Source organism: Apium graveolens, chromosome 6, assembly GCF_009905375.1.
Source record: "Apium graveolens cultivar Ventura chromosome 6, ASM990537v1, whole genome shotgun sequence".
NCBI classification, from domain to species: domain Eukaryota; kingdom Viridiplantae; phylum Streptophyta; class Magnoliopsida; order Apiales; family Apiaceae; genus Apium; species Apium graveolens.
Window position 1 is genome coordinate 90,383,517 of NC_133652.1, and position 25,963 is coordinate 90,409,479.

General features: G+C 31.5%; 1 protein-coding gene and 1 long non-coding RNA gene across 3 annotated transcripts; one reads left to right on the forward strand and one right to left on the reverse strand.

The window, feature by feature from the left end:
• Positions 1 to 5,608: 5,608 nt before the first annotated feature.
• Positions 5,609 to 17,719, forward strand: LOC141668262 (K(+) efflux antiporter 2, chloroplastic-like). 2 transcript variants are annotated; one of them, XM_074475055.1, is made up of 21 exons: positions 5,609 to 5,813; positions 6,258 to 7,978; positions 8,182 to 8,353; positions 8,459 to 8,549; positions 8,827 to 8,963; positions 9,047 to 9,106; positions 9,189 to 9,308; positions 10,341 to 10,409; positions 10,758 to 10,823; positions 11,062 to 11,151; positions 11,428 to 11,532; positions 11,871 to 11,999; positions 12,262 to 12,471; positions 13,483 to 13,632; positions 14,143 to 14,196; positions 14,297 to 14,355; positions 15,015 to 15,081; positions 15,236 to 15,412; positions 16,062 to 16,118; positions 16,993 to 17,067; positions 17,226 to 17,719. In XM_074475055.1, the coding sequence occupies exons 2-21, from the start codon at positions 6,318 to 6,320 to the stop codon at positions 17,346 to 17,348; spliced, it is 3,672 nt and encodes a 1,223-aa protein (XP_074331156.1). In that variant the 5' UTR covers positions 5,609 to 5,813; positions 6,258 to 6,317; the 3' UTR covers positions 17,349 to 17,719. The 2 variants fall into 2 exon arrangements, with proteins under 2 accessions (XP_074331156.1, XP_074331157.1); XM_074475056.1 differs by lacking the exon at positions 5,609 to 5,813 and adding an exon at positions 5,859 to 6,151.
• A 1,519-nt stretch (positions 17,720 to 19,238) lies between these two features.
• Positions 19,239 to 19,855, reverse strand: LOC141667778 (uncharacterized). Its single transcript, XR_012552770.1, has 2 exons — positions 19,560 to 19,855; positions 19,239 to 19,463 (listed from the first exon to the last, which is right to left on the reverse strand). It is a non-coding gene; the product is annotated as an uncharacterized LOC141667778 (long non-coding RNA).
• Positions 19,856 to 25,963: the final 6,108 nt, after the last annotated feature.

Here is a 25,963-nt window from a genome sequence, read left to right on the forward strand (position 1 = left end):
CCAACGCATACTTCTTCTTTGCAATAGACATGACATTTAATGGACCAAATAGATCAACATGTAGTAGATGATAAGGCTCAAGAATTGATGATTCAGTCTTGCTCTTGAATGAAGATTTTCTTTGTTTGGCTTTCTGACATGAATCACAAAGACCATCAGGAGCAAATAATGTGTTTGGCAATCCTCTCACAAGATCTTTCTTGAACAGTTCATTTATATTGTTGAAATTTAAATGAGAGAGTTTCTTATGCCAATTCCAGCTTTCTTCAATTGATGCTTTACTCATCACACTTAGCTTCATAAATGTTACCACGCCTGTATCCTTTCAGAACAACTTTGCCTTTAGATTTACTCACAATTTCACAATGTTCTTCAAAGAAATCAACATGATAACCTCTGTCACAGATTTGACTTATACTCAGTAGGTTGTGTTTAAGTCCTGAGACCAGAGCTACTTGTTTAATTATGACATTTCCAAGATTGATATTGCCATATCCCAATGTTTTTCCAATGTTGCCATCTCCATAAGAAACACTTGTGCCAGCTTTCTCCACAAAGTCTGATAGCAGGGCCTTATTTCCAGTCATATGTCCTGAACATCCACTGTCCAGAACTAGAATATTTTTCCTGTTGCCCTGCAATCACAAAGACCACTAATTATTAGTTTTAAGGACCCAGACTTGCTTGGATCCTTTGGCCTTATTAAGTTTGTTAACATTTGCAGCGGTTTTAGCATCAGAGTTTATGTTAACATTTTTCTTATCAGAATTTACACTATCAGACTTTGAATCAGAATTTACACTAGAAGGAACAATGGAAACTTTCTTCAAAGAAGGTTTTATTTGATAATAATCATAGTACAAGTTATGATATTCCTTACAAGTATAAATGGAATGCCATAAACTACCACAATGAAAACAAGGATTTTGTGGTTTGTATCTAACAGACTGACTCTTAACTCCTGACTTTGAAGGTAAGGAGTTAATATTCTTATTCTTCCTGCAAAAAGAAGCCAGATGGTTAGAACTTCCACAGTTATGACATGTTTTCCTAGAAGCATCAGGAACAGATTTATAATTATTGCTTTTATTCACACCTTCCTTTATATTCCTATTTTTCCTAGGTGATTTTACCTTATTTGCATTCTTAACATCTTTTAGCTTATGCTTAAGCTGCTTCTTTGTCATTAAGCCTATGTTCACTTCAGCTGTCTTTTCCTGTTTTAGTTTGTCAGAAGTTAATTTCTTTGTAACTTCTGATTTTTCATTTTCAGACTTTACAGTTACAAACTTAACAGGTTTTAACTTTGGCTTTTGCTTATGAACAGACTTAATTTCTTCAGTTCCTTTATCATTCTTATCTTCTCCATAACCTAAGCCCTCTTTCCAGTTTCCACTACTTAGCAAATTTTGAGTTGTTTTGCCAGAGTTAGTTCAAGTCCTGATAATCTCTCTTTCCTTTTTTAACTCAGTTTTTAGAGATTCATTTATTTTTAGCACTTCATTCCTAACATAAAAAGCATCATCTCTATTCTTCTGAGTTTGATGGAACATGACTAACTCTTTTTCTAAGAAATCATTTCTTTTCTTAAATGCAAGATTTTCAGAAGTTAATCTTTCACATGTTAAAGTTTGATCTCTATAACTAACAAACATGGTTTTAAGATATCTTCTCAACTCATTAATATCATCAGTATGAAAAGCATAAGTAGTCTGAGGTACCTTTGTTTCAGCAGCTTCAGAACTGCTCTCAGCACTTTCTTTATCAGAATTTGCCATCAATGCATAGTTTTCCTCACTTTCAGAGTCTGAGGTGTCTGTCCAGCTTTTCTGCTTTGTGACAAGAGCCTTGCCTTTGTCACCCTTTACCTTCTTGCAATCAGGAGATATGTGGCCTTTCTCACCACAGTTATAGCATTTAACATTGGTGTTATCTCCTCTGTCAGACTTTCCTCCTCTGCCTTCAGATCTTCTGAAATTCTTCTTATCAGAACTTATGCCTTTCCTGGAAAACTTATTTCCCTTCCTGAACTTCCTGTATGCAATCTTTGTGATTCCTTTCACCATAAGAGCACACAGCTTCATCATCTCCTCATCAGCATCAGTCTCAGGAAAGCTTTCAGAATCTGAGTCATCATCACTCTCAGAACTTGATGACTCAGTATCAGACTTTATGAAAAGAGCTTTACCCTTGTCTTTCTTTGAGGAAGCTGCTTTGGGGAATTCTTCTTCAGCCTTAAGATCAACTGTCCTTGACTTTCCTCCTTTCCTCTTGCTTCTTTGTTCCATCTCCAGCTCATGAGTCTTGAGCATTCCATAGATTTCGTCAAGAGTTGTTTCATCAAGATTGTAGTTGTCTCTTATTGTCGTTGCCTTCAAATCCCAGCATTCAGGAAGAGCTAACAGGAACTTAAGGTTTGAATCTTCAAGATAATACTCTTTATCAACCAATGACAAATCATTCAAAAGTTTGACAAATCTATCATATAAATCATTCAATGACTCATTAGTCTTTGAGTCAAAGTGTTCATACTCTTGAGTGAGTATTGTCTTCCTGTTCTTCTTAATTGTGTTAGTTCCCTGACACCTTGTTTCCAGAGTATCCCATATCTCCTTAGCAGTCTTGTAGTTGATTACCCTGTTTGACATTACATTATCAATGGCACTATGCAGTAAGTGTCGTACCTTAGCATCCTTAGCAATTGATGCTACGTCTTCAGCAGTATAATCACTCTTCTCCTTTGGTACGGTCTTTGCTGCTTCACCTGCAACTGCAACTGCAAGCTTGGTTGGTTTGTGAGGGCCTTCCTTGATTCTATCAAGGTATTCTGGATCTGTTGCTTCCAGGAACATGGTCATCCTTACCTTCCATATGGGATATTCAGATGGTCTCAGTATGGGAACTATGATGGTCTCATACCGACTCTGAATTTGTGTCTTTGGTGGTTCCTCAGTTTTGGTAGGCTTAGTTGGAGTTTCTGTGTCCGACATGATTGTGTTTGGATCTTTAACTGTATGTATGTTAACAGATAGGCTCTGATACCAATTGTTAGGTCACACACACACTGTAAAGGGGGTGAATACAGTGTATAGTACACTCAAATCGAACTTTAAGAACTTAAGTAACAAAAAACAAACTTTATTGAAACAATAAACTCTGTTACAGTATGGAACTGTTACCTCTCAGTGATGAACAAATATCACGAGAGCTGCTAGGGTTACAATGAATAATCTTCTCTAATAATGATAACACTTATAGTGTAAACCCTATGTCTGTGTTTATATACTATACAGTTACAAGATAATCGCTAATTGATATGAAATATAATTCTGCTTCCTAAAATATATCAATCAGATATCTTTTCTTCCAAGTATTCCATTCTTTACATAATTCCTTCTTCATGCATATCTCTTCTTATGTTTATCTTGATCTTCTTTCCTTTAATCAGCTACTGTCCTTATCTGATCGTCCTTCAGCACTTAAGTTCTAATATCTATCTTCTGATGATTATCTCCTGATAACATAAGTACTGATATCCTTAAGTCCTGACTTCCAGTATAAGTACTGATCAACAGTTAAGTACTGATTTATCCTGTTCAAGTAAGATCTGAAAGCTAAACATAAAACATATTAGCCATGACATTATCAAATATATCTAACAAATTTACCTGCATTTTCTTTTATTCTCAAACAATACTCTAACTTGGTAGTAAAAGTTTGTAATGTTTATATTTTTTTATAATGAATAGATTAACAAATACTTTTCATTTAGTTTATAATTTTCATTTTTTTTATAATGAATAGATAAACAAAAAAAATTATCGTGAGAAATAATCATAGAAAAACACTAATACGTAGAATTCTGTAAAAAATATAAATCCCAAATTTTGACCAAAGTGTTTATGCAAGACAATTGACACAACTCCCCCAGGCGTTTCCCCAAAAAAAATTGATTTTTCATTTTCTACCACAAATACAACTACATAATATCACTTCAATCATAAATGAAGATAATATGGTTATTGAGATTGCTTATTCTATTACTTCATCATAATATGATCAGATGAAATTTTTGCTTATATTTCTTTCTCAATATTTTTGAAATTAAAACAAAATCAAAATAAAAAATTTATTGACGGCTTCTCGGCGTCGTCTTCGACGACGCCTCGTGTTTTACAATTGAAATGGTATAATAGAGAATATACAATAATTTTAAAATTAAAATTAAATAAAAAAATAATATGTACTAACAGTTTCTCGGTGTCTTCTTCAATGAAGTATCGTGTTCTGCACAAAAAATGTATAATAAAATATATACAATAATTTTTAAAAATTTATGTATAATTTTGATATAGAGTATAAGTATAAAATATGTCTATTTCATAAAACACGTCTGAATTAAAAAAGAATGTTAAATTAGTAATGCACAATTTTGATTATTAAATTTTATAAAAATCTGATCAAATTAAATTTTTACTTATATTTCGTTCTCATATTTTGACTACAAAATAATAACGCAAACACAACTGAAAGATATACACAAATAAAATAATTATTAAAACATACATACAACTTCAAAATTAAGGTCTTAACTTTACCCATCAATCCATTATCCATACACGTAGAATCAGAATTCAAGAACATGTACCAAAATTATTCGTTGATGATAAAATTTGGTCATATTCACTTTTATTTTCTCATACCAAGAAATTCTTTTTAATTTTAATAATTGTAACTACATAAACACACACAAACAAATATTACCAATAAAAGGTGAAAAAGATGATGACTTTCTAATTTTTTATGACACTTAACCAAACTCAACAGGTGTGTAGTGTAGTTCATTCACCAATACTATAAATTAATTCACTTTCTACACTAATCAAAGAAATATAAGTATTGTAATAGAATTAAGTAAATAACGAATTTGAAGGTTTTTCCAAACTAATATATATATAAATAAACACACACACACATACCTCAATTAATACTTTTTGAATGATTTTGGGTTCATCATCGTCTCTTATCTGCACAAATAAAAAAATATGAGTAAACGAATATATTCAAACATCAAAGCAGAAATCATGAAAAATTGAGATATATGAGAAAAACGGAAATCAATTAAAAATTAGATAATGAATTGAAGGTGTGGATGAGTATTATAGAATCAAAAAGATATATAAGAATTCGAATTTTGAATTTTGATTGTGAGCGATGATAAAGTAGGTTTATTTGACGTGTAAATATGATCGATCAATTAAGATGAGTTGAAATGATAATGAGTTAAGTTTAAATGATAATTGGTTAATGGGTTATAATGGATTTAAATGTGAAAGATTCATGAATATGTGTATAATATAAAGTTTTATGTGTAAAAAATTAAAATGGATAATGAGTCATGAGTAAATTTTATATGGGCAATATTATATAGATTTGTATTCTTATAAATTTTTAAGTAATATAGGTCATTATTATTATTATTACATACATTCCAATTAGTAAGAACCTGACCAAACAAAAATGTTCAATAAAAGTTTAAATCTTTAAATTTTAATTTTTTTATGATAAGTCAAATGAAGTCGCAAAATTTAAGAAAGCCCTAAAAACGGACATTCTAGTGCAGGTAAAGTGGCAATGTTAAGACAGGGGGTTATGGTGATGCACAGGTACATGTAAATCACCCACCAATCAGGACTTGTTTATATATGCGCACACGTAACTATATTTTACTGTGCGTGACGGCGCAAAACTGGGGCCTTCAAATTTCTCATTTCTTTCGCCCCCCCCCCCACTCTACATATTTCTTTTGATCGGTTAGTTTACTCTTAATAGCTTCATTCAACCTTCTTTTATTTCTGTTTATCCTTTTCACTGGAATGTTAAAAATTATTGATTCAGTGTTAACTTTATAACATTTCGTTGATTTTGTTTTTTTTTTTTAACTAGCAGGTGTTTGATATATTGACTAATACATTTTTTTAAAAAAAATTGGGGGAAATGCTTGTTGTTGAGTAGTGTTGGTATTGTTTGAGTTATTCAATTTCGACGATTTTGTTTTTGGTTTACTAGCTGTTTCATACTTTAGTTTCAGTTTCTGTTTTTGATTCTCGGTGCTTGGATTTGAGTCACATTTGTGTTGGCTGAGTTTTAGGTTTGAATGGTGGCATTTTGATTCATTAAGCTTCATGTTAATTGTTATTTTTATTCAATTGATTATTGTATTAGCTGAGTTTTGAGATTCAGATTTTATTTGCTAGGTGTTTGATAATGGTTAAAGAGACAATTTGATTAGGAATTTTGGGGATAGGTCTACAAAGATGGACTCTGCGTGCAGTTTTTTGCAGCCCACAGTGATTTGTGGCGGTGAAGGTACTAGTTATAGCTTATTGGAGAGGTTAAATTGGAGGACGGGTTATAAGTGTAAAGCTATTAGCAATGACAGACTAAAGTGGAAAGGTCGATCCACAAAGTGGAAGAAATCGGTTTCTTGTAGTACAAGTGAGTTTGATAGTTTTTTTGGTTGCTATCATTTGCGGAAGAGTTCAGGGTTTAGTTTTGGTTATTGTGTTGAGATGTCGAGGGGAGTGGTTAGGCCTTTCTGTCAGGGGAATGATTCAGTTGCATATATTGATGGGAATGGGAATGGTAATGGTAGTAGAGTAGATTATGGTAGGAATACTGATGAGGAGAGTCTAACAGACAGGGTTGATGAGAGTACGGGAGGAATTGGTTTGGTTGAGGAAGTTGGAAAGAGTGAAGAAGTAGAAGTCCCGAGTTTAGATGATTTGAGGGAAGTGTTACAAAAGGCTTGTAAAGAACTGGAGATTGCACGGTTAAACAGTTCCATGTTTGAGGAAAAGGCGCAGAGGATATCAGAAGCTGCAATAGCATTGAAAGATGAAGCAGCCGTTGCATGGGATGACGTTAATTCTGCACTTAATGATATCCAAGAGATTGTAAATAAAGAGGCTAGCACAAAAGAAGTTGTTCAGGCTGCGACAATGTCCCTTTCTTTAGCAAAAGCAAGGCTTCAGGTGGCAGGGGAATCTTTGGAAATCACGAAAAAATTAACTTCTTGTAAGGAAATAATTACAGAAAGTAATGTGGAAAATGAAACTGTAGGAGATAAATTAAATTTATTAAGAGAAGAGGAAGAAACTTTCTTGTCTGCCCAGGAGGAAATTAAAGAGTGTCGAACTGCTTTAGCTAATTGCGAAATGGAGCTGATGCATTTGCAGAGCAAAAAACAAGAACTGCAGCAGGAAGTGGACAGGCTAACTGAGGTTGCAGAGGAAGCAGAAAGGGATGCTTTAAAAGCAGAGGAAGATGTTGCTAATATAATGCTTCTGGCTGAGAAAGCTGTTGCCTATGAACTCGAGGCTGCAAAACATGTAAATGATGCAGAAATTGTTCTACAGAAAGCTCAGAGAACTCTCTCGGTTTCCCCTCTAAGTTACTCAGAAGGTACAACACTACAAAATGAATCATCTCAGGTCAGTGAGGGCGCACTTATTGAGGAAGACAAGACGGAACGTGAAAATTCAGGTGATAGCATTGTTGATAGAGACAAAAAAGTACAGCAGGATACTGCCTCTTCAGTTGGTGAAGCCTCATCAGATAGCCAATTTGACTTCCAAGGGCAGAGACTTAAGGACTCTAGAGAATTTGAAGACGTTGACTTGGAGAATGGAAAAGTAAGTGCATCACGGAAAGAGACCGAAGAAGAAGCAGAAAAGTTAAAGAAAATGGTTCAAAATAAAAAATCGGAGTCACACAAGGATTCGAATCGGGACAGCTCGCTTTTTAATGCTCCAAAAGCATTGCTGAATAAATCTTCCCGTTTCTTCCCTGCATCATTCTTCTCGTTTGCTGGTGATGGGACTGAATTCTCTCCAGCTTCATTTTTTCACGGGCTTGTTAAGTCTGGAAGAAAGCAACTGCCTAAGCTGGTTGTTGGGTTGTTGCTTGCTGGATCAGCGTATGCATCTTTATCAATTGTGGACTGACTATTTATTCTTCTGTTAAAAGAATCTTTCCCTTGTAATCCTTCCACATATTCTTGTTGAGAATTTATGTGTTAGCCCTATTTCTCTAATATAGATGCATCAGTAGTTGGTAGTTTTCGATATTGTTTACAAGGTTTGGCATCCTTTTGACAAAAGTGCTGAAACTTTTTCACAGGGTTGCTTTCTATGCCACCCGCAATGAGAGGGTCAGTCAGATTTTCCAACAGACGGACATCATGTCTACTAGTATTGATGAAGTTTCAACAAATACGAAGCCTCTAATTCGACAATTGAGGAAATTACCCAAGAAAATAAAAAAATTAATGGACAAGCTTCCCCATCAAGAGGTATGCTTCAAAGAGTATATCTATATATACACTGCACTAAACAGAATAAGTATTACATACTATAAAATATATGATCAATTACTTATAAGATCCATGTGCACTCAGATAAATGAGGAGGAAGCTTCTCTCTTTGACGTGTTGTGGTTACTTCTTGCAAGTGTTATATTTGTCCCTCTGTTCCAGAAAATCCCAGGAGGTATTGAGTTTCTTATTCATTTGACCGGCTGCAAGTGTTTGTGGTTATCTTTAATAAGTTGCTTCGTAATTCGCTGTACTGAATTTGCATATATCCCTGATTAATCACGACAGTAAAGTCGCCTGTTTTTTACTTCTAGTTTCTTGGATGTTAGTAACGATGCTTACCAGAGTCTTAGCACTTTATTATCATCTACACGAATGTATGGAGCCTTCACATACTTTTTAACATGTAAGAGCGTTTGATTTGCTCACGGATCATTCGTTTCATAATTTAGGCAGTCCTGTTCTTGGCTATCTGACTGCTGGTATTTTGATTGGACCTTACGGTTTTTCGATTATTCGGAATGTACATGGAACAAAGGCTATTGCTGAATTTGGCGTCGTTTTTTTGATGTTTAATATTGGTCTTGAGGTAAATTTTGACTCTTGTGACTCTCAAGATATTACTTTTTATTGAATGAATAACTTGATACCAAGTCTTGCCGATCATTGCAGCTCTCTGTCGAAAGACTAAGTTCCATGAAGAAATATGTATTTGGATTAGGCTCGGCTCAGGTGAATGAAATCACCATTTCCCTATACAGTGAACATGTTTAATAATTTAGTATATGACCTCAAATTACAATGCTTGAAACAGGTCTTGGTAACTGCAATGGTGGTCGGTATGATTACTCATTTTGTTGCTGGACAGGCAGGTCCTGCGGCCCTTGTCATTGGAAATGGCTTGGCATTATCTTCTACTGCTGTTGTCCTCCAGGTAACTAGCGCTGACATATCTAGGCTCTAGCTGTGCTAAATATTTCTTATATAATTATCCACCATGGGCACAAGTTTTTGGACTAAAGATATAAAACAGAACAGCACCAAATGAAAGATTGTCTTTTCTCAACATATTTCTGTATTAATAAACTTGTGTTTCCCCCCTCTTAGGTAGTCTAATCTGAAAAAATTGACTATTGCTATCACGCATGCGGTCTGTCTTGTTGCAAATTTAATTTCAAATTATAATATCCATAGTGAGGAGTATTTGTGAAGGCAGTAAATTTAATGTCCAAGATTATGCTTAAATATGTATCAATAATCTTAATACTGTAATATGCATAAAAGTACAACACAGATGAAACTTATTTCGAGTGAGGAGTATTTGTGAAGACAATAGATTGACATTTTCTTAATTTTTTAAGATGCAATTTAGGCAACCATCACAACAAAAAGTAATAGCTGCTGGTACAACAATTGCTGTTTTAAATTTTCAGTCAGCTTAAGTGCTTGTAACTTGATTTCTTTTTGATTTGCTAAGCTACTTAAAAAGAGTCCAATTTTTTTACTAATTAGTAAGTTTAGAAATATTAAGGGTCCATTTGTCCTATCTTAATTAAAGTTACCTTCCATATAATATTACTTATATTACTTGCAAGTAAAAAGTGATTTCTGTCTTATAAGTTACTATATAATTGATAATATATAACAAACAACAAAAAGTAAAAGTAGTCACCCTTTAAAGGGATAATAATATTATTTATGAAATTATATTGCAAAATCAAAATAACTGAAATATGTGCATAATTTGTACTTTTTAAATTTCAACTTATAAGTTACATGCAAGTCACTTTTACTTGCTTCACAAACAGTCTAATAGTATACTTCATTAACTTCTAGTCAATTATCTGGTAAGACAAACATGCTCCAACTTATGCGCTTTAGAGGTGTTAGGATACTTGAAAATACAAAGATCCTACTAAATAGTACTATGCACATTGTTGAACTCGATATCTGTAATCTTGAACAGGTACTGCAGGAAAGAGGAGAAAGCACATCACGTCATGGACGGGCTACGTTTTCAGTCTTACTTTTTCAGGTATCCTTATAAATTATAATCCCTTAGATAACTCTGTTGGTTAGATAATTTAAACCGCAAGGCAAATGTTGATATTATTATGTAATCCATTGTTGTCATCATTATGTATTTCCATAAGAATCGACGAAGGTAACATGATATACTTTTATTCATCTTAATTATAGAGCATGGCTCCATGGATCCATGATGGTCTACATTGTCGTTTAGTATCTATTTTACCTCCATGATTAATAACATGTTTGAAGTTTCTCTTCCTTCCATATGTTATTGAATATCCCTATTCTGTACTTTTCAGCTTATAATGCTTGCATCTTTTGTACTTTTCCTGATAATATCCAAATGTTCCAGGATTTAGCTGTCGTGGTTTTGCTGATCCTCATTCCTCTGATTTCACCAAATTCATCTAAGGGAGGCGTAAGTGTGTTTTTCGATCTTTTTATTAACTAGGTACATCGTGCCTTGTTTATCTTTCAAGAATGTTAGTGTTATGCGACTCTCCCTTTATTGTCATGTTTATTGTCACATTTATCTACTACAAATATTTGACCACTAGTTGACTGATATAGATTGCACCTGTTTGTTTTGGCACATGGTATCAGCGGTGCGTGCTGCGCTTTTTCTACTGTTGGTGTATAATGTCTACAATTTTCAGGTTGGCTTTCAAGCAATTGCTGAAGCTCTTGGATTGGCAGGCCTCAAGGCTGTTGTTGCTATTAGTGCAATTATTGCTGGAGGACGCTTGGTAAGTTATAAACTTCACGGATTTAAATTTAATGTTATTGGGTCTCAACTGATATTGCGGCTCTTTAGTTACTGTTACCATGAAAAAAGCTGCTCTTTGGATATTTTTTCACAGTGAAGTATTTGGATAAGGCTCGAGGCTATGTACATGTGTTCTTATTTAGCCTTTTGTCTAACTATTGGTATATGGAACTCTTTGTAGGTTTTAATACTTGAAGCAAGATTTTCATATATTCTGGTATTTGTAGTAGATTCATGCCTCTTTGTTTACATGCAGTTGCTTCGCCCAATATACAAGCAAATTGCAGAGAATCAAAATGCGGAGATATTTTCCGCCAATACGCTCCTGGTTATTCTTGGTACAAGTCTGCTTACTGCGAGGGTACACACGTTTTAGCAGTTTTCTGAATTGATACTATTTTAAATACAACTGAGAACTGGCTGGCCTAGTAGGGATCAAAATTCCAACAGAGTTATCTAGTATATTAATCTAGTATATTAATTTGTGATAGTTTTCCTTATGAGTTTAAAAACAGTAATGAAATATGTAAGAAGTTATGAGTTTGATTTACAGTCTTAAATCAAATAAGTGTATTGTTCTGTAAATCCGTCTTTCTACAATGTTGGGCCCACAATAGGATGCTGTTTATACTACTAGAATCCTCATTCCTTTATATTCTCTATGAACTTTTAATCACTTCATATTTTTAATGAAAACAGGCTGGGCTTTCAATGGCATTGGGAGCATTTTTGGCTGGTTTGCTCCTTGCCGAGACTGAATTTTCTTTACAGGTGGAATCAGATATTGCTCCTTATCGTGGCCTTTTATTGGGTCTCTTCTTCATGACGGTGGGTTACTATGTTATCATTCTGGACTTGGTTATTAGTTCTAGTAACTGTTACAAGCTCAAAATATTTGAAATGTTATTATAAATTTATGCATATAATAATCTGTGGGTGGTCACGATCCCCCAGGTATCTGACTTAACTCTGTGCATATATAAATTAATAGAAATATAAATTAATAGAATGTTCTTCTAAATGATTTATGTTGACCAGAAATAATATTCTGTCGACTTGGTAATTATAAAAGTTACCTTTTGGATTTCAGGTGGGAATGTCAATTGATCCAAAACTTCTCCTTTCAAACTTTCCGGTTATTATGGGGACACTGGGACTATTAATTGGTGGAAAAACCCTATTGGTTGCTTTAATCGGAAAGGTTTTTGGTGTCTCCATTATATCTGCAATAAGAGTTGGTCTTCTACTTGCTCCAGGTGGAGAATTTGCATTTGTGGCTTTTGGTGAAGCTGTCAATCAGGTTTGTTATGACTACTTAATATTTGCACCCATTTCCTACATTTGTCAAAACTTCATTGTAGTTTCCTCTATGAAGCTTCAATAATATGTTCTTAGCAATGTAATGGGGTCCAAATACTTGAGGCTCGTGAAGAATAAATGATTTATTACCAAGCTTCACCAGTGGGTTGGGGTTTGTCAGGATCTTAATTTCTTGGGGGTTTTGTTTTTTTAATGGATCTGTTGGGTTTGTATATATTGCTTATTTTAAATGATGTGCTTGATCAGTGTGTTTTATATATTATATTCATCACCATTAACCATGAAGGGGAGATAAATCCTATTTATGTAAGGATCTTGGAATGGCTTCGTAGTACTCCATATACATACGGATGTGGTTTTAGGCCCTATAATTTTTTTAGAAGAAAGAATGATTTTTTTTCTTGACTTCTGACAGACTGCTTTGATACTTAGGCAATCTCAGAGTATCTAGTAAAGAATCGCTTGACCGACTCGCCTCTTAATCTCTAGTAAAGATTATGTGTTGAATAAGAGCTCGGAAACTGTTCCCACCTAAGATTTCAGGGTTAAAATTAGGCACTATGTAACGGTTTACAAGGAGACGTCTGAGGTGAATGGGAAAAAAATTGAGTTTCTATAAACATTAACAAAAAGGAGAAGCTCTTCTTTTGTGTTCAATTCTCGTTCACAGGGATCTCTAGAACTAGGCAATCATGTAGATTTTAATTTAGGAATATTGGGAGCTATATCCTTGTCAATATCATAAATTATTGGTTGGTCGCCTCGCCTCTCGCCCGTACTATTTTCTGGTCACCCAAGCATCCAGTTACTGCCCTCATGAAGATACAGGATAGCATGAAAGTACCGAGTTGCCGAAGCACCGGAAGTTGTAAACTTCATTTATGTCTACATGAATGACTTTTATAATAATTAAAAAAAAGATGCAGTTTCTGCATCATATGTTATTGATAAGACAGCAGAAACTAACTTTTGCTTACATGTTTGCTTTCAGGGTATAATGTCTTCTCAGTTGTCATCTCTGCTGTATCTGGTTGTTGGAATCTCAATGGCGCTCACACCATGGTTAGCTGCTGGAGGCCAATTAATAGCTTCTCGTTTTGAGCAGCATGATGTCCGAAGTTTATTACCTGTAGAGAGTGAGGTAAATTACCCAGCTAACAATTCATAGAATTAGCGTGTTCGGATAGATTAATTTTCTTCATGTAAAACATGATTTCACTATCTAGTTTTCTTTCTGTACTCGGTGCTCATTTATTTGAGAAATTTCTGATTGTACCTTCAATATACTAAAGAAAATTTCAAATAGTTATAAATCTAAGTCGGGATCTTGGAAATGAGTATTATGTATGACATTTCAGTTTTTATTGTATATATAAGATGTAATTTTATTCTTCTCTTCATCCTTTCTAAAATGAAAAAATGTCATATTATGCTGCATAGATCATTATAATTATCATAATTTCTCTTTTGAAATAGAACTCTTTTCTATAATTCCATACGTTAGAAAATATTTCTACTTTTTAAGTGCTGAACAGTATATAAAATACTACAATATAGGCGTCATATTTCCATTTTCTACGTCCATATGGTACTGTTTTAGAGATCCTGGTTTTTGTTTGCATATGATGTAATTACTTTTTTTTGCTTTCAGACAGATGATTTACAAGATCATATTATATTATGTGGATTTGGACGTGTCGGCCAGGTTGTCACAATCTCGAATTATGTCAATTGAACTATTAATGAGAGATCAAGAAGCTTTTAGTCTCCTCTTAATATCTGATTCAATCTTTTATTTTGGTTAGATCATCGCTCAGCTTCTTTCTGAAAGGCTGATTCCTTTTGTTGCTCTTGATGTCAGGAGGTATGAGTTTATGCTGTCCTGTTCTTTATTAACTTAAAGTGGCACAGTTCTGTAAAATATTGCTCCTAATTATGGACTGGTCTTTTATTTTTCACTGGATAATTTTTACGGAAGTTCGCAGTTAAGATTTTTTTATTTAATTTCTTTTATCTAAATGGAAATTTTAAGTGGTCTCTATACAAGAAGACCCCTAGAAGCCTGTTTCTAGCTTGCAATATATTTGTGTTTTCACTCTTAAAGTACCACATTAAACTGTACATAAAAATCCACAAAAGAATAAAAAACATGGTAATTTTCTAAAGAAAGATACTTCTGAAGTCCTTGACTCAATTTTTCTTACTACTAAAGTTAGTTACTAAGATGTCCTGTATCTGGGGAGGAAAGGGGGGAGACGAAATTTACATTCAGTAGTATTTATTCATATTTCCTGAAACACTTCATAGCACCTAATTCGATAATTTGGAGTTGGCTTCAGTAACTTCAATATTTAGGATATAAGAAGAAACTAAGATTTATAAAGTTGCTTGAAAACAATAATTAATTAGATACTAGATGCTTTTATGATTTTTAAACCTTTTGTTGGAATTAGAGGTAATTTAGGTTTGATTTACTATCTATTCCTCCATAAATGCAACCCTAAGTGAATGTACTTATTCCAGTGATCGAGTATCAGTTGGGCGTGCCCTTGACCTTCCCGTCTACTTTGGTGATGCTGGTAGTAGAGAGGTAAGATAATTGAGGGTAATAGCTTTGTTTTTTTAAGATAATAATAATAATAATAATAATAATAATAATAATAATAATAATAATAATAATAATAATAATAACAAAAAATTTCTTGGTGACATACTAATCTACCAAGTGCTTGCATGGTTGGTAGGTTCTGCATAAAGTTGGGGCTGAAAGGGCTTGTGCTGCAGCAATAACTTTAGATACTCCAGGTGCAAATTATAGAACTGTCTGGGCTCTGAACAAGTATTTTCCCAATGTGAAGACATTTGTGCGTGCTCATGATGTTGATCATGGGATTAATTTGGAAAAAGCTGGTGCAACAGCGGTATATTTCTGCTATCTTTAATATCCTGTGATATATATAGTTTTATTTTCACATCAAATTGATTTTTCAAATTATTTGTTTCTATTTTCTATTTATATGATCTTTTTTTACTTTTTTCTTTGACATAGATGCTATATGGGTAATGTATTCAACCTACGCCAACTTGTTAGGAAAAAGAAGCATTTTGACTAGAGATGTGGTTTTTGACATGCAGTATATAGTAATTTTAGAGTTTGTAATTAGCATCTATGGGCAAATTTTGTCCCAGCACATGCAGAATATAAAAAAATATTATATCCTTTGCCAGGGAAGGGACACCACAGACACAATAAAAGATCTCAAGCTACCAAACTGATCACGATGTGAAATCTTATTTTTGATTCAATGGAAATAACTTTCAAAAATATTCATTACATCCATTATACTGATCGAATATTCAAAGTGTTTCTGAAATTATCTATGATTCTTCTCCTCTGAAGATATTGCCATAAACATTTAAAATGGCAGGACTTACCTCTTGTACTGTTCTTGGGAATTTATCTGTTTCCTAAGCGTCAAGTAATTGTGACGGTTAATATTCCCCCCCCCCCCAACAATAGTTAATTGAAATAATTACTCGTTCATATTAAAAGATGGGTTAAAATTGCAGGTTGTCCCAGAGACCTTAGAACCAAGCTTACAGCTGGCAGCTGCTGTTCTTGCACAAGTAAGCATTACTCTGTCATAAGTGTTAAGTCTCATAAATCAAGAAAATATATGAATTTGTGTACATAGAAACCTTTTGTAATGCTTTGCAGGGGAGTACAGAATGTTTTGCTTGTGCGGGGCACACAATAACATGTATTCACAACTATACAAGAACAGGTTCCCAGCTAAATTTAATTACAAATAAATGGGAATAAAAATAATGGATAAAACTAATGTTAGATTGTTGTTGATGACCAGATAGTTCCTAATATTTCCAAATAATTAGGGGGTGCATACCTGTTGTTTTAAACAAAGTTGTAAAGGTATAGAAAATGAAAAGCTATTTCTACAATTTATAGGGCATTTACCCTCAGGCCACTGGATAGGTCTACCCTGATCCTTAAAACGTTCTTTGTTGGTAATTAATATTAATGTATTGTAGTACTTGATTTCTAATTGTATCTCTTTAGACTTTAGAGAGAAAATTAATACATGTAAATCACAAATTCTCAGCGGTCTTCTCATTTTTCTGGAAGTTCGCCATGATAAATTTACAGTATTAAGTTATTTACAAGGTGTCCACTGACCACTGTTTGCTGGTTTGGATCCCTGTACAGATTTAGGTTTGATGCCCAATTCTTTGTAAATGGTTAGAGCCTTGAATTCTAATATCTGCTGGAAAATCTTTGAACTTGGCATGATATAGTTTTGTCAGTACATTATGTTGTGATGTACACTGCATTAACATATAAAATCTCAATGGAGGTCAGATTATGTATTCATTTGAATTTTCCGCAGAGTTAAAAACCTATGGTTGAATCTTTTCTTGAATATTAGCATGGTTATTTTTCTGTTTCAGTTTACAAGTTAAATTAATAACCTTTCCTTTATAGGCCAAACTTCCAATGTCTGAAATAACAGCAACAATCAATGAGTTTAGGTCCCGCCATCTATCTGAGCTTACTGAGGTATATAATCTTTATCTTTTTAATCGTGTGGAAACTGGTTGTAGTTATGTTGGTTTGGTGCCCCTTTCTGCCATATCAGTGGGAGGACTCCTTCAGAGATTTGCAATCCAGAGTTGCTGAGCTTCTCTAACATATACCACTAATGTTTATTGGTGCAGTTGTGTGAAGCCAGCGGAAGCTCTCTTGGTTATGGTTATTCTCGGATAATGACTAAACCTAAATCACCGCCATTGGATCTTTCGGATGAGGACGAAGTAACTGAAGGAACTCTAGCAATATAACCATCATATAAAAGACGGAAAGAAGAATAAATGAACAGAAAAAAGCATATTCAGCGACTGTATAGCAATTTCTTGACCGGTAGTCACGAGTTGTACAGAAATTTAAAACTGAAAACTTTCAAGTGCTTATTTTCTGGACATACGGCAAGTTGTATCAGAATGACACATCAAGGTTTCTAACATAGGCCTTACGCGACAGTTGATGAAGATGGGGGATACTAAAATCCCAAAATAAATTGTTTATTCTCTCGTCAACCATTTAAGTTACTTTTTGTTCTGTTTTAATAATGTTATAATAACTAGATTGGAGAGAAAGATGTAATAACCGGATATTTATATATAAATGTAATAACTATGGTGATATTTTGTCACTTTGCCCTTTTTCCTTACCTGCAGCTTTTAGAATTCCAGTTTCTGTAAATTTTTAAATATTGTGTATCTGCGTCCATCCAAAAACAAAAACAATTATAATCCTCCATATTAGGGGTTGGGGCAGGAAAACACTCGTGACTTGACTATAACTAGTAAGTACAATCTGCATTTTATGTTCTTTGCAACAAAAAAAATGTATTGGATTTATGTGTATTATTATTTTAAAAAAGCTAAGGATACGCAGCATTGCAGAAATGAGACAATCCATTAGAAGCCTTAACATTTCTGAGAAAAAAAATTCTATGAGAAATAGTGTTTATGAGTTGAAAAATGTACCTAATTCATGGGTGTACAAGAAATTATTAAGCTTTATTATATAGAAATTAGAAATTCCCCAATTGTGCAGCCGCTGGTGTTTTGCGTCGGGAAGGATTTGTTTTTCTATTCTAAATATAAAGTTATTTTTTTAGGGGTCTACTTGAAAATATAATATAAGAATATAATGTTTCATTTTAATATAATAGTATACATAAATGTAATTTTTAATTCAATTAAAAATTGAGTCTTAAGGGATTTGTACAGTTAATTTCTTAATAATTAAGTATTAGCCTCGGCCCCATACTATTAATATTTATATATTTATATTTATTTATATATAAAATTAATGAAAATCTATATAAATAAATAAATATAAATTAATAATTATATAATTAAGATTTCAATTTGAATGTGTATATATTCAAGATAAGATTAAATTAGGGACGTGTATTTACCTACCATGTCCTCCCAATCCCTTCACGCCATGAAAGGGCCGGGAATCGAGAATTTTTAGGATAAAGGACGGTAATCAAGAAGATATTTATAAATCTTTCGAGGGTGATTCGTGCCCTCATATTATATTTATAGATACATCAAATAAAATATTAAAATAATTATAATATTAAAATTTTAATCCTTTAAATTATTTAAATTCACCTATTTTGATATTATTTAATTTTAATAATATTATTTTTGTTTATTATTAATACTATAATAATTATTAATTCAAATTTAAGGTTTAAAACTAGTTTAAATTAATTTTTAATTAAAAAATATTATTCGCATTTTATTTTTGTTAAGCAAAAAAATCCCGCCTAGCCACCTGAATTCATGTTTGGTGTTCGGGATGGAGATGTTATGGTAAAATAATACTTGTTCGGGGATAGCACTTATGGACCCCAAATTGACATGATAGTCATCTCATCCCAAGATTAAGTAGTATAAAATAGTATATAAATGACAGACTTTAATTATTAACTTTATTTATAATTTTGTAAATTATAATACTAATTATTGTTGTTGGTGTGACTTGAACTAATTTTATTTTTTTTTGTATATTTATGAATAATACTAATAATATTTGTTTTGATAGGATTTCAATATGAGAGGTTGAGTAATGTTTTATTTTAATATTTAAATTCAACAATCCGTATCATATAATTAAAAAGATATAATAATTGTGAGAGACAATAATAAAAATGAAGATTAAATGAAGTCCCTATTATTAAAATTTAGTATGAACATAGAGTCCACGCAGCAAGGCATGAAGTGAATTTATTAATTTGAGAGATGAGTATGTTCCACAACTGAATAATTGATACATCTAACTTCAGTAGTTTCCGATCTCCCTGTGCACATCTTCATGTTTAAGTACTCCTTGACCATTGATTTTTTCCTTACCCGGAACTTCCTTGTTTTGTGTAACTGCATCAATTAAAAACAAGACAGGAAAAATAATTAAGAAATCATTGTGTGGCAGTGTAAGTAATTAAGGAAAAAAGAGAAGTATATTATAGGCACCAGAACACCAGTTAGGAGGACAATTCCTTCTACAAATGTCGTAACACCAAGGGGGCCTGGATTTGCATTGTTTAGAACAATCGTCACAACAGGGGTCGTCGTCATTTGATCTCCCAAAACCTTCCACATTTCTGCCATAACATAACACTACCAACATCAACACTACCTCCAAATTTAATTTTACATCTTTCTTTCCCATTTTTTCTTAGTAATTATATATACTATTTTCTTACTTCCAACTCTATTATGTTTTCTTTGTTTCTTTTCTGAATCAACAAAATAAACACTCACCTCTCCTCTTATTTATAATTGTCCACCCTACAATGTCTATTTAATACCTAACTACCAACTACCCACCCAAGGGTAATACAGATCCATATTATTATTTTTTTTTTATGGGAAAATTTAATGACTAATTTGTCCATTTGTGCATTAATTTTGAGAATCGAATTTGAGTCCCAACTATTAACATACTCCTCTCTTAACCACTTTACCATAACCCAATGTGGTTGGGAAATTAATCAATATTTAATTGAATTTAAGAAGATAATACAATGAATGTTATTTAGTATCTCTTACTATATATTATATGGGTAAAAAAGTGATTTAGTGATCGTGAAATCACAATTTTGTCCTTTTATTTTAAAAAATTATAAAAATGTCACTATTACACAAATTTTGTTAAAAATAAGTACAATTGTTTTATCCAATAGGAATTAAACTCATTACCTTTTACTTACAAATTTCATGACACTGCCATCAAACTACATAATTTTTTGAATCCAAAATAAATTTTTTATTAGATAAGTCATATCCTCTCCTTTTATCAAATTCTATTTTTTATTACTTTAACTTTTGAGTGAATAAAATATTAATTTATACAAATATAAAATATATAACTGTGATGTAAATTTTGAAGTTAGACAAACACACACAAATATATATATATATATATATATCAATTATGTTGTAATTGTTATGATATATATTTTATAAAATTAAATAGATTTTATACATTTTTGGATTTATTTTCAAAAAACCATAATTTCATCTAATTCAGTTTGAGTAATCCAGAAATACTTGGAATGAGTAATCAGAAAAAAAATAAATCAAACATACTAGAATCAAACTTATGACTAAATTTTATCTTTTTTTTTTTTTTTTGCCAAATTTAAAGCAGATTTCATTAATGACTTAAATGAAATTCAATCGGGACAAACCCCCAACTGATCATGCAACCAGGTTGAAAAACAAATAGAGCTAAATAATTAGTCATTTTGTTTCCGGATTGCTTAACAAACTGAATACAAATATTCTGAAAATTAAAAATGAAGGTAATGGTTTCCCGGACAATCCAGCACGCATCTCCCCCGAAAACAGTAGCTTCACAATTGACCCTCACATTAATTCGATTGATATTGCAATGTTCAGAGGACTCAGTTGCAACAACAGAGTTTAGAGGCCTCATATTATGAACAAATATTTTTTGTGAGAGGTGAGCACATGTGATTTTCACCACCGTTCCAAACACACTCCAGCTATCTACTTGCCGGACACCAGCTATAAACCTGCCGAAAGTGTTGTTGATTCGAGATATCCAGATCTCCCAATACACCATCCAATTCATTTTCAACACAACCACCACATCGCACAAACCGAGACACATCGCATAAAGCGAGACAATCAAACACACAAATAATAACTTAAACAGAACAATACGAAAAAACCCAAAATTCAAAAATCTCGAAATAACACCAAATTGTAATATGTTGTTAGACCAGAGATTTTGAATCCAAAAACTGAATTTTATTATAAAATCCAAGCTGTTATCTTAGTAGATCTGAAAACTAAATGAAAAACTGTAATGGATATTTCGAGATTTGTAAAACAAATCTCGATTTTATTAAAGAAAAAGTGAATAAAAGAAGAAGATGAAGATGAATATGGAGATAGAGATGGATAGAATGGGGGAAAAAGAAGGTAGGACGGCTAGGGTTAGGTAAAGTTAGGGCGGCCGACTCTCATACGTGAGAGAAATTTTTTACCTTAGTGTTTATTTACTAAATTTTATCTTAGAATCATGGTGCTATGATGAATTTTGATTTTATTTTAAAAGTTTTGTTTAAAAAAAATTATATTTTCTCCTTTTTTTAATTTTAACTTTTGAGTAAATAAAATGATAGTTTATATAATTATATAGTTGCAATTTAAATTTTGTACTTCGACACACACACATATCAATTATGTTTTAAAATATATTTTATAAAATTAAACATTTTTTATACTTTTTTTGGATTTGTTTTCAAAAAATCATAATTCTGTTTTATTCAGTTTGACTTGTGTGATTGTCGAGTCAAAAGTATTCTGTTTAATCCGGGAGTACTTGGAATGAGTACTTGGATCTAAAAAATCAAATTTATTAAAATTTTAACTTTAAAAACTAATTCATTAGGTCATCTCCAAGTATTGCTCTATTTTAAAATAATTTTATCTTCAGATTTCACCTTTTTTTTACTTATATTACCATTTCATCTCCAATCATTTCTTCAAATTTTACTTTAAATCTACTTGATCAATGTGTACAATAATAAATAATTTTAAAATACACAGAGAGTTGGGCCTACATGATAACTCTAAATTTGAAGTTGCACTGTGTTTTCTTTTATTTAAAAAGATAGGGTAATTCATCGTTGGACCCCCTAACTTCATATATAAAGTAAGAAATGAAGTAATATGATATATAAATATGTGATTGGAGATACCTATTATAGATATGTATCATATAAAAAATTATATATTACTTTTAAAAATGAAACCATCAAAACAATATGCATTACTCTTATTCTTATCATTATTATATACATATTCCTACATAACAGAAAAATATTAATTATAATTCATTACGGAGGTAAAAATGTTAATTTTGTACAAAATCGGACATATATGAATTACAGAACGAGATGAGTAATTAAATTTTGTAAGACTCCTGAATAATTAGGTAATTGTGTTGGTTCAATATTTTTCTTAACTTCTATTTATTTTTAGACTTCTTAATATTTAATCCGAGTAGATATAACTTTGACCCGAGTTAGACTCAAGATCGGGTTTTATTCGACTAAAGAAAAATCAGCTTGTGAATAAACCCCAATCAATCCTAACCCATTCGGGTCTGGGATTTCGAGAAGTTTTCGGGGGCGGACTTAGCAACGAGGAAGGTTTTATAAAATTTCGGGGGTCGGGCGGAGTTTAGGATTAATATCTCCCCGCCCCATTTCCCCGACCCCGATTATATGTATATATATACATAACAACATATTATAATTTAAAATATTTGTCTTGAATTTTAATTTATCATTTCTTTATATTGTAAATCAATTTTAATATGATTTGATTTTAAATTATATGAGATATTACTATTGTTTTTGTATAATACGAATAAGTAGATTTAAAAAAATAAAAAAATTACATGATAATTATTTTTAACTATATCCAAGATTCTCGCAGAATTTCCCATTCGGGTGAGGACCGGAAAAGAATAGAATTTCCGTTCGGGGTGTAGGGTGGGTTTGGGGATCAGCTAGGACTTCTTAATCGCGAAATGACCCGATGCATAATCCCTATAAACAATTACAAGTATTTTTGTTATAATAGTATAATTTTTTTTTTTTAGTAATTAGGTTTATCTACCTTAAATTACGTATCTAATATCAAAATTATCGGGGGTGAGCGAGAATCGAACTTTACGGTAAAAATAGATTTTCACTACTTAAGTTGTCTATATATTCGAAAAGGAAAAAATTAGAAAATACAGTGATGACTTTTAAGTCATCTCATTTTCATTGCATATTTAGTTATTTAAATTTTTATGAAATGTAATTAAATTTATAAAAATATATTATTCATTTTTACGTAATTGATGTATGAACATAAAATAGAGTTAAAATAATTATTTACTGTATTCAAAAATCAATTTCTTATAAACATAAAGTCGTCCGAGATAATATTTTGATATAAATACAGGCCCGTGCCTCGCATGGGCTTTCACGCTAGTTATAATTTAAATTAGAAACTATAATACTGCTTGTACATAAAATTACGTGACCAAAATTTTAATTATTTGATGAAAATTTAAATGTTTATAATAATATAGTATAAATTACGCTCTCTTAGATAGATATTCGTAGAGAACTATTATTTAAAAAATATATTATTTCAATTTTTCATCATATATAGTTACAATTTTTAATTACTAAATTAAAAACGAAGTTGCACAATTTTTTTATTTAAAAAATTATTAAAATTTGATGAAATAGTTTAAAATGGTTCTGTAGTAGAATCAAAGTAAAATCGTAATTATCCAAAATTATTCCACAATATAATCAAATTTAAAATTGTATTTTTTTTCAAATTTCAATTGTTATTTTATTATATTTAAATAAAATTATTGTTCTACATTAGCAACAAATTTGATAAAATTATATAATAGAACCAAGGTTCTCTCCGGTTGTCTATATATTCTCTTTTCTATAAAGGTCATATATATAATATATATAGGTCTTTTTTCAAGAGAACTCTTATATAGAAGAGTCCGTAGAAAACAATTTTATTATAGAATTTCTTCAAATTTATTGATAATGTAGAATAATATTTATATTTAAATATAGTAAAACGTTTAACAATTGAAATTTGAAAAAAATAAGTTATTTTAAATTTGATTCTATTATGTAATAATTATATTTTGGAATAATTTTGGATAATTGTGATTTTATTGTGATTCTATAGAACACCTTAAACTATTTCATCAAATTTTAATGATTTTTTAAATAAAAAATTATGCAACTTATTTTTTAGTTTAATAACTAAAAATTGTAACTATATATAATAAAAAATGGAATAAATTAGGTATTTACATTTTTAGATAATGGTTTTCTACGAATCGCCGCCCGATAATCTCTGTATATATATAAAAGAATTGTTATTGTTTTTAATCATACATATTGTTACTTAAAAAATACATTTTTATATGTGTATTAGGTAATTTTGTTATTAAAATTAGATCGGAACTATAGTTTCAGAATATTTGTATTTAGTTTTTAAGTAATCCAGAAACAAACTATTAATTATTTAGTTTGATTTGATCGGGTTTGTCCCCATTGAGTTTCATTTAAATTATTAATGAAATCTGAAAAAAGAGAAAAAGATTGCAATTTCAGAATTTTGCTCGAAATAAAAAAGAAATATAACAAAATATAATTTGATTAAAAAAATGATTGCTTTCCCTAATCTTCTGTCAATTGTTTGCAACATTTGTGTATTCAGCATCCCGTTTTTCCTGATCCGCAGTTTTTACAACTTCCTTATCTGTAAAGTTTATATACTTTGAACCTGCATCAATTCATAAAACAAATTCATAATGTGTAACAATTTAAAAAAAAGAATAATCTGGTATTATATAACATTGTTACATACAGAAGTCGGGAGGACATCTGCGTCTACAGGAACTAAAACAAGCGTCATTGGGCCCACATATTTGTAAACATACGAGACAACAGGTTGTGTTCGCCTTGACATTTCCCACAAAACATAACAATGCAAACACCAATATCACCACTAAATGCATCTTCACATCTCTCTTTTTCATTTTCCTTGGAAATTCTCTATATTTTTTATACTATTCTTCTGTGAAATGAATCGTACAACACTAAGCCCCCTTATTTATACTATTAAAATCTACGACTTTTGAAGATTTCATGCATATCTTCCTAATACCAACACAAATTATATTGGAAAGCTTTAAAGAAATAAAAGATACTCTTGTCTTTTTGGGTGATCTCGCCCTACTTTTGAAAATTTAGATCAATTGTAGGGAACTTTTAGAAATTCATAATTATTTTATCAAATGCCCGCGTTTTCTAATGAGTTTGAGTGCCACAAATTACTCATATATGCACACCCTAAAGTTATACTTGCATATCCTACTATAAATTTTAACTAAAGTATCCTCATATTTATAATGATCTTCCATGTCATTTTAAATCTACGTCATTTTTTTTATTCTCAATTTCTTTTACCTACTTTAAATTATTTTATATTCCGATAATATTGAAATTAAATATTATTATATTATTTATGTCTTTTTCACTTCTAAATTTTTTAAAAATTGAATATTGAATTTTAACATTTTAAATGTTAATGTACAACGATAAATGATTCTTTATAACATTTAACGTGAACCAAGATAAACCGCATTTAAGCAATATGCTCTGACTCCAGAGACATAATCATAAATTCTCCTCCCATGGAATTCGAACATGTGACCAAGAGGATAACTATCGCCGCTTTAACCAACCGAGTCAACCTTTGCGCATGATTCTTTATAACACTCAATGAGTGGTAATATAATT

What these genes read in the sequence shown, in the direction of transcription:
- LOC141668262 (XM_074475055.1), top strand. Translation starts at nt 6,318, where the DNA reads ATGGACTCTGCGTGCAGTTTTTTGCAGCCCACAGTGATTTGTGGCGGT. An exon ending in TGTTTAATATTGGTCTTGAG is followed by an intron (nt 8,964 to 9,046) that starts GTAAATTTTGAC and finishes CGATCATTGCAG; the next exon opens with CTCTCTGTCGAAAGACTAAG. An exon ending in TTTCAGTCTTACTTTTTCAG is followed by an intron (nt 10,410 to 10,757) that starts GTATCCTTATAA and finishes CAAATGTTCCAG; the next exon opens with GATTTAGCTGTCGTGGTTTT.